The sequence below is a fragment of the Lonchura striata genome, chromosome 2, assembly GCF_050655825.1.
Source record: "Lonchura striata isolate lonStrDom1 chromosome 2, ASM5065582v1, whole genome shotgun sequence".
Taxonomy (NCBI): domain Eukaryota; kingdom Metazoa; phylum Chordata; class Aves; order Passeriformes; family Estrildidae; genus Lonchura; species Lonchura striata.
In genome coordinates this window covers 57,512,673-57,525,745 of record NC_140704.1, presented here as the reverse complement: position 1 = coordinate 57,525,745, position 13,073 = coordinate 57,512,673, and the positions used below count along the sequence as shown (strand labels likewise).

At 34.1% G+C, this 13,073-nt stretch overlaps 1 protein-coding gene across 1 annotated transcript in view; it reads left to right on the top strand.

The window, feature by feature from the left end:
* Positions 1 to 13,073, top strand: part of CDH9 (cadherin 9) — a 95,525-nt gene that overhangs the window by 66,405 nt on the left and 16,047 nt on the right. Inside the window, exons 4-7 of the mRNA XM_021552327.4 lie at positions 4,504 to 4,623; positions 6,767 to 6,934; positions 10,681 to 10,868; positions 12,177 to 12,430. Coding sequence (XP_021408002.1) covers positions 4,504 to 4,623; positions 6,767 to 6,934; positions 10,681 to 10,868; positions 12,177 to 12,430 — 730 coding nt within the window. The remainder of the gene's footprint in view (positions 1 to 4,503; positions 4,624 to 6,766; positions 6,935 to 10,680; positions 10,869 to 12,176; positions 12,431 to 13,073) is intronic.

Here is a 13,073-nt window from a genome sequence, read left to right as displayed (position 1 = left end):
AAAATGTCAGAATCAAAATGCATTTTGAACTTACAGATTTCCTTTAAATAAAAAAAGACATGCTTTTGAATGATATTTAAATCACTGTCATTTTTTTATCCAACATTCATGGTAGAATCTTGAAGTACATATTGCTAACAACATAATCTGTTCATTTTCTTCTCCCAAGATAGAGAACAGTTTAAAATGAAGGTTACAGAACAAGTTATCAGTAAAACTAAAATTTTCCAGTAGATGCAGATATATCCTTCTGACCAGCAGAAGTTACTGTAATTCATATCAGATGAAAAAGCCAAGGAGAAACAAGAGTTGCATGCTGAACAGCATGACTTCACATAAAAAGATAGCAAAATATGCTCCTGTCTCATCTAGTGGAAGACCTCTTTTGCACTGCAACAATCCTCCTCAAGCTATTTACTTCAGTTTTGCAATGGACTCTGGTATCATGCTGGGAGACCTAATTATACCAGAGGGACTATTCCAAACACTTAATAGCATAAAGGAACAGAAAGCATTTTAAACATAATTCATAAAAGCATTCTTATTTCAAATGTTGTGGTTTTTGTTTTTTTTTTTAAATTTATGGCTCACTTTTTATGAATTCAAGTAATCTGTGTTAATGACCCTCAATTCTGACACTTCCTAGACATGAAGGGATGCTCTTGCTAACTCTAATAGGTTTCCTTTTTCGGTTCTACATTTTTACATGCACTTACATGAATTTTTATGCATACGCAAACACATGCAGAAGCACTCCTTACACAGATTAAGTATAGATTTTTCTTCTCTCAGATTACCTAAAAAGTTTACCTTGTGCATTTTGCTGCCCCTCCCTTAGAACCCCATATATTATACAACATATATGTTATCGAAGTGCTTAAATTTCCATTCTCAAGACAAAAGAAAAAGAAAAAGAAAGAAAAAGAAAAAGAAAAAGAAAAAGAAAAAGAAAAAGAAAAAGAAAAAGAAAAAGAAAAAGAAAAAGAAAAAGAGAAAAAGAAAAAGAAAAAGAAAAAGAAAAAGAAAAAGAAAAAGAAAAAGAAAAAGAAAAAGAAAAAGAAAAAGAAAAAGAAAAAAAAAGAAAAAAAAAGAAAAGGAAAAGGAAAAGGAAAAGGAAAAGGAAAAGGAAAAGGAAAAGGAAAAGGAAAAGGAAAAGGAAAAGGAAAAGGAAAAGGAAAAGGAAAACAACATACCTCTTGAGAACTCTGAGATTTAATTACCATCCTAAAATGGATTAGACTTGCTAGGTCAGATTGGTTGAAGTAGACTTGACTTTGCAGAAGAGTGATGTCATCACTATTTAGAGTGTTAATGCAGTTATTCTCACATTTTCTGTGTCATCCTTCATGCCAGTTTGCTCTGTGGCACTTTTGATCATGGCTGGCTGCCAGAAGCCCACCCAGCTGCTCTCTTACTCCCCTCCTCAACTAAACTGGGAGAAAAGAAAATGGAAAAGCTTGTGGGTTGAAGTAAAGGGTGAGTGATTACCTATTCAGTACCACAAGGGTGAAAACAGACTTCACTTGAAAAATTAATTTAATTTACTGCACATTGAAAATAGAGTTGGATAGTGAGAAATGAAGGTAAAAACAAAAATAGCTTCCCCCACTCCCAGTTCTTCCCAGATTGTACTTGTTTCCTTCACTCCTGCATTATTCATCCAGACAGCCCATTTGTATTTTTAATCAAGCTGATTTTTTCTGACAAATGTGGAAAAAGGCTGCTTATGAGGTAATCTAGACTATAAAATAAAAAATAAATAAACAGATCAATCTGTGGCTACCATTCAGGTGGGATGAAGATAAGGCCTACTTTTCTTTGATTAAAAAGTTTGTCACTTTACCAATTATTCCATAATTAATATTGAGTTCATTGCCTATATTTCATTGCCTTTATTTCACTGTAATTTCTGACCCAAAAAGCTAAGAGAAGTTTCTTATCTCATGAAAGAAATTTGCAAGAGTATTGTTTATCATTTGTGAGCATCCTTCTTTATGACACAGCAGACAGTTGGCAGAGTTAACTGTCTGCTGACATTAAATTTTTTGAGGCTGTACTCTTGTTGATAATTTTTTCACAGTTGTACTAATAGTTTAACAGAAAGAAGGAGATTTGTAATACTATCTTTTCACAGCATGAAAAGTTTCTGTATGGTTACATCTTCTGTATTCTCCTTAGCAACCATAATTATATGGCACTTGAGCCTAGGAAACAAAGACAGATATTCCAATGAGACAAACACAGAAGTCTCCCAAAGACTGCCCTAAGCCCTGCAATAACTGTCCTAAAAAAGGAAAAGCAAAAACAAACTCAAAACAAATTCAGCATTTTTTCTCTTCACCAAAACAGTACCTTGGGAAAATAAAAAAGAATATTAATATGCTTTTGGTGCTATAACCATACTCAAACTTCTGTGCCAGTTCTATGACAGAGCCTAGATCAGGAGGCCACAGAAAAAAAAAAAAAAAACCTTTTCTGATTAAGGTATTTTGGGTTGGGTTTTTTGGGATGGACAGCTACATTACTCTTGATTCTTAAATTCTAGATGCTACAATATCACACAGTGTAAGCATATTATTCTATTGATTATGGTTTTTCTATAAGCTAGTAAGGGACATTGACTCTTATTTCCCTGTTTGTCTTCAAAAAGCAGGGGATATAACTTGCTTCTCTGAAAGCAGATGAGACTAATGGAACTTTATTATTATCAAAGAACTGTCTTGGCTGGATGAGCAGTTCTGCTGGACACTGCTAGTGATTAAAATGTCCTTAAATATTCACTTCTTTGGGATAATCTTTACAGCTCAGCTAGGCACACAGATGACCTCTAGTTGTTTAACCAAGCAAAAAGTAATCCAGATACCTGATGGCAAAAATCGTGTTCAGAGTCTGATGATTTGTGACAGAACATTTTTGCAACATTTTTGTTCTAGTTTGTTGCAGAGAAAGAAGTATTCATACTCTCTTGACATGCTCTTCAGATAACCATAAATATTAGGAAATGTTGTGTAGGTGAAACTATTATTTGTAAAGCTATATTACATACTATGAGAAAAATAGTTGCATCTAACAGGACCTGATAATAATGTACCCTCACAAATCTCTTTTGATTACTCCAGATTTCTACTTTTCCCAATCCCTGGGATATGCTCAAAATCAACAGTACAAATGATTCACTTCAATGTAATTGATCACACGTAAATTAGGGTCTTCTAAACTTACAGTCAAGACAGACATTTGTCTGCAAGGTATCTGAAGGAACTTCAATCTAGAGAGATTTAAGATATAGAAAAAGAGGAATAGAGAATGATATCAATTAAGTCGATAGTGCTTCCTAGAACCTTTGCTTGCAAAGAAAGTGAGATACCAAAAAAAAAAACCCAAAAAAAAAAAAAAACCCGAAACAAAACAACACCCAAAACACAACAAAAACCCAAAGAAAAATAAAACCAAACACCCCTCACAAAAAACCAAAACAACAAACAAACAAACAATCAAAACAAAACAAAAAAAAACCACCCAAAAATAAAACCTGGCCCCAAAAATAGGTTAAAAGGCTTCTTCTCAGTCAGCCTTCTTACCTTGGCAAGGAGTCAAGCAACTTTACACCTCTAGCTGTTGGACTACTTGCATCTATCTAGACATTTGTCAGCTCTAGATTGTATGAGCAAAATGCATTCTGACATCTAAGTGCTAAGAAAAAAAAAAATGATTGTGAATTGTACCTTTGTGCTTTTATATCTTATAAGAAAGGCTTTACAGAAGCTTTCATTTGCTTCCAACCCATAAACTACACCAAATGTATTGGCTCACAGTACTCATAACCCATATAACCTATATTTTCTTCTTTATGATCACAGGACAAGGGTAAACTATTGTCACATAAAATAAGTGAATGCCGAAAAAACATCAGTAACATTTCATGTCCTTTATTTGTCAAATAACTTTGACCAAGACAGAAAAAAAACAAAATCCAACAAATAGAATTTCCTATTGCAAAACAAATTTATTTTTAAATTGAACCTCAAAAATCAGTTTAGGAAGAGACAAAGTGTTTTATTGAGTCAGAATTGAGATACTTGACAATTTGTCATCTGAGCAGAAAAATAGTATGGGGAAATTTGCTTTAGGTTTATTTATTAAAGCACAAACTTTAAGTGAACAGTTTCAACTAAGGTTGTGTTATAGCCAGAGAACAATCTTCAAATCTGTTTGATCATCAAAAAACCCTCATTCTGTGTTGCATTTCAAAGATGTATCAGTCCCTGTATGTTTATCTTGTTAAACTGAAGTTAAATGAATCTTAAGTGATAATGATTTTAGGTCCAGTCATCAGAAAGACAGGATTTTATTTTACTGTCTCTTGAGTAGGGTAACTCTGGATTGTTCCAGTGGATGTTGTTTGATTTCTTACTGAATTCAATGCTACAACAACTGTATGTGGTTTACAAGAAGTAGATGCCTTCCTAAAATGTGCTGATTCTTTGCTTTATACCCATTTAGGTACATCTGTTATTCAGGTGACAGCCACAGATGCTGATGATGCCAACTACGGGAACAGTGCCAAAGTGGTGTACAGCATCCTCCAAGGACAGCCATATTTCTCAGTGGATCCAGAAACAGGTTAGCAATCCATTCAGTCTCACTGGAATCAAAATAAAAGTATGGGGTTTTTTCTGTTAAAATAATATTAATGCAGAAAAACTCCTTTTCTTGGTATAACTAAGATTTCCAAAAGATGATTGTTAGCTGTAAAGGCCAAAAGTTAAAAAAATAAAAGGTGTAAAATATTGTAAAGGGTCCAAAGACTCATCAAAATTAGTCACAAGCCTATTTCACACCAGTTTCTGGGAATTTCATCTGTTTACATTTGAAAAACATAAATAGAAGCTGGAGATTTTCATACTATAAGGTTAAAAAAAAATCTCACAGGTAATGAAATATTTCTAAAAGTTTGGAATAGATCCCTGACCATTGATTTTTTAATCAGTCAATTTTTAACTCTAGGTTCTTGGTTTTTTTTTGAAGCTGCATTATGATTCCAAGAGTTATGAGAACTGAAGCAAGTATCATTAATGCTTTCAAGCTGAAAAGAATTAATTTAAGCCTTTTCCACTGTTAAGCAAGAATTTGGATAAGAGACAAACACAAATTAAAAAAAAAAACAAAAAACAAAAACAAAGCATGAATTTTGGATATCAATGACTCAAAATTAGGGTTCAGAAAAGAAAGATGCCATCAGAAACTCCCCTCTTTTAGATATCTGATCCCAAGGCACCCAAGACTCAGCAGACATCGCATTACCTTTTCTTGCATGTTATCAAAATTATTCTCATTTTGATAGTTGAGAATTTAAATGCAACTCTGTCCAGAATCCCTGAAGTTCCTAATCCATTGAGAGTACTCAGATGATGGCCAACTTTCGGTTAGAACAATTTATTTTTTTTTATAAATACAGCAAAGACATAATATGCAAAGACATAACTTAATTAATCACCAGGCTACAATTTTAAAAGGAAGCATAATGATTTTGCATTGGATAAAAGTGTTTGGATTTCCCTCCTTTTTTCAATTACTCTCTTTTTTTTTCTCTTTTCTTCAGTCCGCTACTCAAACCAGGCATGGGCAGGGAACAGGACCAGTACCACATGGGCAATAGCTGATGGCAGCAGATGTTTAGGCAGGCAGACAGTAAGAGAAACACCCAGAATCTCATCTTTGGTTCAGGGATTATTTTTTCATTTTAATCCAATTTGCTGTTTTATGTGACATATATTAACAAGCCTAGGTATGATAATCAGAACCTGGTAATCCTGGCTCAGACATAAATGTCATAATCACTAAGCTGCAAAGGTTTTTTCTTTATTTCACTCACTTTCTAGAAGTATACTTTTTCCAGGGTTGCCCTTTTTTGTGTGTAATATCAAAGTGAGCCTGTAATGAAAACCTTCTTCTGAAAAAGAAAAGGCAGGGGTGTGAATCCTCCAAGCAGAAAAGGACACTATGCTTAAAATCTCCCACTTCAGAAGAGAAAGCTCTGCTCACTCCAGTTTTGAAAAGCCACCACTCTTCTAAATAAAAATAAAAATAAAAATCTTTTCTTGGTTTACTAAAAGGAACTTTAATGAAAAGTGGCATACAGCACCACTTTTGGTTTTTTCACTTGAGACCTCTATTTTTTTTGTGTACTGCAAAAGTGTCTGAGACATTCAAATTACAGTTCTAAAATCCTTCAAACTGGATATCCTAAAAAAGGTTTTTCAAAACTAATTTTAGACTCTTGTCCAATTCTTTTATTAGATGTAGCCCCAACTGACTTTCAGTGGACATCACTGAGCATCAAAATCAATGATCTATTACAGACCAGAATAATGAATCCTGGATATGTAAGAGTTCATCCATATGCTCTAATATCAAAATGTCACGAGGGCTGGAGACTATACAATATAGTAAATAATAACTGGATATAGAAACTGAAAAAAATTATTAATACAATGAACATATTGATATTGTTGTCATTAAAAAATCAATCAAATTTATTTAGCAAAACAAAATCAATGAATAATATGTCTGTTATTTTTTTGTCTTTTTTCTTAAAATCATGTTAAAACATCTATAGATTGAAAGGCTTATTGCAGTATACCGTGTAGTGATTGCTATGGATTATCATTTGCACAATGTATCTGACATGAATCCAAGAACTCTGAGATTATAGTGGATGGTGTTTCACCACTCTGTCTCTCCTTTTTTTTTTCACTCCTTCAAGGCATAATCAAGACTGCTTTACCAGACATGAGTAGAGAAAACAGGGAGCAATACCAAGTGGTCATCCAGGCTAAAGATATGGGAGGCCAGATGGGAGGACTATCAGGAACTACCACCGTGAACATCACACTGACTGATGTCAATGACAATCCGCCTCGCTTCCCCCAGAGTATGGAGCCTCTAATAGTTTGGTTTTCCAAAGAACTTCTCAAAAATCAGCTAGTTTGTTTTGGCTGTCTGGAAGTTTTTTGTTTTCGTTTTTTTTTTTTTTTTTTTTTTTTTATCACTGTTTTTGTAGTACTTACCCACTGCTGTGTCTGTTTATTTTGCAGCATCCCAAGGCAAATGGGAATCTCTGCCAATGTTTTTTTTAAATATCACATTATTTGTTGGAATGATAAACTTCTCATTCTTACTCTGCTTACAGAAATATAAAGTATAACAATAATTTATGCCAACTGAAGGGACTTTAGAGGAAGTTTACAAAATATAAGGATCTGTTCTTGGAAACACTTTTAGTTCTGTTTGTTGAAGCAAGCAAAGACATTGTAGGTTTTCTAATGTTCTGACTTGCACAGGCAGAGTTGATCAGGTCATTTGTTCTGCTGGCAGTCTAAACATTTGGTTTAGGTACTAGTAATCTGTGTTCAATTCTTGAAGGATTTTGATAATCTGAGCCAGTCTGACACAATAAAGTAAGGTTTTTAAAAATATCTTTGTAGAAGAAAAAAAATAGCAAATAGCAGAAATCTGCACAACACAGAAAGTTTCAGAGTAATACCCTACAGATCTTTTTATCCTAGGCCAGTGTTTAATCCAATCTCACAATGTTACAGTCAGTGTCTGACAACTGTTTGATAGGCTACAGATAGGATAAATTTACATCCTCAGTTCAGTGCCTGCCAGAAAAGTGTCCACATAATAAAATTTGAATTGCTTGTTCACACTGATGAGAGACCTGGCTCTCTTTACAGACCCACTAAGGACTGAACAAAGCTGATTTATAAAATGCTCTCCTGGACTTGAAAAGCACTTCAGTACCATAGCAATAAGAACACCCAGAATAGTACAAACTGTTCAATATAGCGCAGATTTAAAAAAAAATTGGAAAATTCTGACAGCATGGAAGAATAGATCTTTGGAATTATAAATTACTGTTTTAATCTGTATCCATGATAAGGCATTGCTTTAAAAGAAGAGAGGGGAGGGGAAGTACTGCAACCCCCATAAAGAAATATAATTTCAATTACTGTTTAGAATTCACTTGAGAATCACCAACTGTTTGGTAAATTCAAACATCAATTTTTAATCGAACTTCCAGTTCGCCTTCCTGAGGGGATACTTTTTAAAAAGGTACAGCATGATGCAGCCTATAATATTTTTGCAAATAGGAATTCTGGAACCTAAACTATAACTTATGGTGGCACATTGCATTGTAATCATCTCTGTTGAATAAAATAAAATAAGATAAAAGAAAGAATGAAGAACATATAGAACAACAAAATAATTTAAGGTTTCCAGTCTCCTTAGTCTGTGTTATTTATGATGCTCTTGTTTCAAAATTAACTGAGAGCTCAAGTCTATGAAAGTTTTCCTGATTATTTCAATAAACTTTGGGATGGGTACTTTTTAGATAAATTTACACAATTTGATGCCTCATTCAGTGTTCTCCCTAGTATCCTACTTTGAGCATCGCTGAGACACATTGTGTGGCCTACAGAAGGCCTGCTGTGGGCTCTTCCGATGCTGCAGTTTCAGTTGTGCTGAAGGTCCTTCCCTCTCATTTACTTTCTCCTCAGCAGGATGGTTTTGTAATACTTTCTAGGAAATCAAAGAAATAGAAATATCAGGCAGATTTGGTTTCTTCTTAGGTAGTTATGAAGAGGGGTACACCTTCAAAAAACCATCTGTTCTGGAAGTTTGCTTTTTATGAAAACATTTCTCTTCCATTTTCTCTTATGTAAAGCAACAATAAGTAAATTTGTTGTCCAAAGTTGAGAGTGAGTAACAGTTGCAAGAAACACCAGTTAATATCAAGGTATTTAAGAGCCAAAAATTAATTTCTTAGAGGGTCTCGAGAAAGTAAAATGGTACTATGAAGCAGTGGTTGTTCAGACTGCATCAAGAAGAAGCATTTTCTGTTTTGTTTTGTTTTGTTTCAAAAAAGTAGTTGTGGAAAATGCGAAGACATAGGCCTAAATGGAATTAAGATGGTACTGTAATGAAAACTTTACACATTTTGAATTCTATTGAACTCTAAACCAAATAACCGTTTCACATGCTGAAATGTGTAGCCTTCACACAGCACCACAAAAACAGCAATTCTTTCAAACCAAAAAGCACTTCAGGGAGGTATTTATCTGGAAGGGCAATAAGTACCATGACTGAATCTGTTCTTATGGTAGGTCTGGATCAGCTGCCAAACCCTAGAATTTGTCAAGTGTTCAAGGCTTGAAACTCATGGTTTAGCTGCCAAGAATCCTACCTTTCATCCCATTTGCAGACTGGTTTGAGGGAGCAATATGCATTTTATTCTGTGTGGATATCAGACAAACAGGCTACTGCTGAGTTTTCTGTTACAACCTTGAATTTGTAACAGCAATCAAAATTTAACATCAGGCATTAGCTTCCAATTTGCTATACATTTATATTAATATAAGGTATTTTCAGGAACCCTCTTTCATACTTAGTCTTTACAAGTGGGGACAAAAACTCATTCTGCAGTCAGAATTTTGATGTATTCCTTGTATTAAATGAATCAGGTCAGGATCCTTTAGGCATCTTAAAAGGGCATGTAAATAGAGGAAATAGAATGGTTGCAACAAAAAGAGCTCTCTGTACTTTACTACAAGTCAATAAAATTTATATGTGTCCCGTCAGACCCTTTGAATAAAGTTTGTACACTTTATTACATGATAATTTTGTCAGATTGTTAAGGTATTTCTCTAATGTTACTAGTTCACTCAGTAAAGTAATATGAATTTACATGAAAAAACAGATCAAAAGAAACATCAGATTCTGACATGCTATGTGCAAAATCAGAATCCATCAGATGTATTTGGATTTTTTATTTTCTTGGAAGTTAATAACAGAAAATACTGAATTAGAATTTTTTTTTGTCTTGCTAGTGAGGAAACATCTTCTATGTCTGCTTCTTCCTGGTAAAGAAATCCATCGGATTAATAGTATTTTTGCTACAACATGTATTTAAAATTAGAATTTTTTTTAAAATATTGTCAGAAAATATGTGTGAATTCACTTTTCATGCACACAAGAAAGAGTAAAGGGTCTGTGTAATCAGATTTCTTTCTAGAAGACTAATTATAAAAATAGCAATAGCAATTAACATGAACATGTATCCAAATGCCCTTTACCATGACTCTTTAGCATATATTATCAATAACAGATAAATTTATTATTTTCAAACAGAACACTTATTGGAATATTTTTCAAAGGAATTAAAAGAAAAGGCTATTCTATTGTAGTGTCTTTCCAAAATCCTTGCTGATTTCTACAATCTTTGTTTGAGAACAACCTTGAAAGAACAAAATAAAATCCTTTCCTATTTCTAAATATATCTAGGAAGATTTCTAGAGGAAAAAAAAAATATGTGGTGCTAATAATCAGGGTAAGTACTGGTACCTTACTGTTTATCACCTTTGTTCCTTAAAACTGAAGAAAATAAAAAAAACCCACAGTATTATATGGCTTTGAAGAATAGCTTGAATTTTTTGACAGTTTGTCAATCAATTTCAAATCCTGCTTTAAAGTTTAATGTGATGACTAGCTGAATTTTTCTTACAGTGTTTGGAATGTCCAGTTACTTTAAAAAATCTAGGTGAAAATGAAGATAATTTTTATACAGAAACAAAAAATATTTCTCAAAAAAATAAATGCTTGGTTTTGCTCTTCTAGGCTCCTACCAGTTCAGCTCTCCTGAATCCGCACCACCTGGGACTCCTCTTGGCAGAATTAAAGCCAATGACCCCGATGTGGGAGAAAATGCAGAGATTGAGTATAGCATCTCCAATGGGGATGGATCAGACATGTTTGATATCATCACTGACAAGGACACACAGGAAGGGATTATAACTGTCAAAAAGGTTTACTTTTTCTCTCTCTCTTTTATATGTACTTAGCTCTTCAGGTGTTACAGTTATTTTTCTCTTTCCAGGGGAAGGGAGGGTAGATCTCACAAGGGGTCAGGCTGCCAAGGAGCTGCTGTATTAGTTTTGTTCTTCTCTTTCTTCAGCAGGTATCTGTTATTTTCAAGTCTCAAGGGAAATTTACTGGCATGTCACTTCACATAAAGCAATATTTCAGGGGCTGCTGTCTGTTCAATATATAGACTCTCACACACAGTACTTTCAAATTAGGGCTGTGAAAACTTGGAGAGGTTCAGTTCACAGTGGGGTTTATCAGCTGATTGCTGTGCTAAGACTTACAAGAGTGGTAGGCTTACCTGAAGCTTGATGAATTTGCACATCCAGTACTAAACTCTCCCTTTCTAATCTGCTCAACAACCAGTTATCTCCAGTACCTAAAATCTGTCTTGGTTTATGTCCAGTCTTGGTGATACTTCAGTTGTTACATATGATGTTAGTGAAACTCCAAAGAGCAAATACATTCGCAGAAATTTAATTCAAAATACCATGTCTGACAAATTCATTGGTTGCTTTTCAGAATTCAGCCTCTTAAACTCTGAACACTCTTTTTGATTCCAGTATTATTAAATATAAGAGTAACATTAATTGATAACTACCTATAAATAAACTACTGAACTATAAACATGTTTGGAAACAGATATACTTGTTTATATATATGTATGTATGAATGTGTACCTACATATACACATATGGATATGCAGGATGTTAGTGTCACATGGATTGAAAATCAAACTTCACAGATTTTCTTTTTACTGAGGAAAACAGACACCAGGGACAAGGCTGGATTGTTCCTAGTGCCTAACAGGAGAGGATAGATGGTAATGGGTAAAAGAAAGTAAAGAAAAAATAAATAGGATGGACAGCATTTAGAACTAGAATAATTGCTGGTTTTGCTGCCAATGGGATGAGACAAATATGACTTTACACAACTCCTTGTTGTGGACTGAGTAAAACTTCCCTGTTTCTATCTTTTTATTTTTATATAGGTCAAAACTTCCTGTTTTTTTCAGGAACCTGAACAATTAATAGGCAGAGGGATCATAATTGCCTTGCTATCTTATAATAAACTTTAATTTTAATGGCTATAATAAAACCTATTATAATCCATCTTCCCCAAGATGGATTGAAATTTTGAGCTTTTGCTCCTGAATATATTTTACCTTTTGATTCAGATTGTAAAAATTACTCACATTTTTTTTGTACGTGATGTAATTTTCTTTATTATTTTTATTATTTGCTCCTCAGCATCTGGATTTTGAAAACAAGGTGTTATATACCCTAAAAGTAGAAGCAAGCAACACTCATCCTGATCCTCGTTTTCTTCAGCTGGGACCATTCAAAGACACAGCTTTTGTCAAAATTTCTGTTGAAGACATTGATGAACCTCCAGTGTTCAGCAGACCCTGGTATTTAATAGAAGTAGATGAAGATGCCAAGGAAGGAAGCATTATTGGGCAGGTTGCAGCCCAAGACCCAGATATAGCAAAGAATGCAATAAAGTAAGCCATTATACAATATAAAATTCTTTAGATGTGGGTCAAGTGTCATGCACAGAGAACAATGAGAGTGCAAGGTAGAAAGAGGCTGTTTGGGTAATTAAGCAATGGGAGCTGTTGGAAAGTGTCTAAGAGAAATATCTGTGTGAGCTTGTGAAGGCAAATACAATTAGCACAACGAGCGGTGCAGAGAATGCTTTTTAAGTAAGAGCAGTCTACAGGCACCAGGTAAAAAGAATGGAGATGTCAGCATTTAATTGCCAGCATGTTCTAGTAGTTTCACCAAGCTGTTCATAAACTTAGTCTTTTATATTATCTAAAACATTCAAAATGGTGTCTTCTGTGCTCCCTGATGCTTGATAACAGTCACACTTCTGTACATAACATCCATGTTCCATAGCTTAACTATTTAATGATCACATTATGTTGAATAAGAAATTATTGCAAGAAAGTAACAACAGTTAGAAGTAAGAGTTCAGTGTTGTGAAATTGCTGTAATTGTTACCAATATGCTATTATTATCTGCAGTGACAAACACAGCACCTAAATTTGTCTATTTACCATGCAAGGTAAATTATGAAAATTGATCTCTGCATTACTGAACAAGCCTGCTATGTCCTGCAGCAGTATGTGTTGAGGTAGAAGG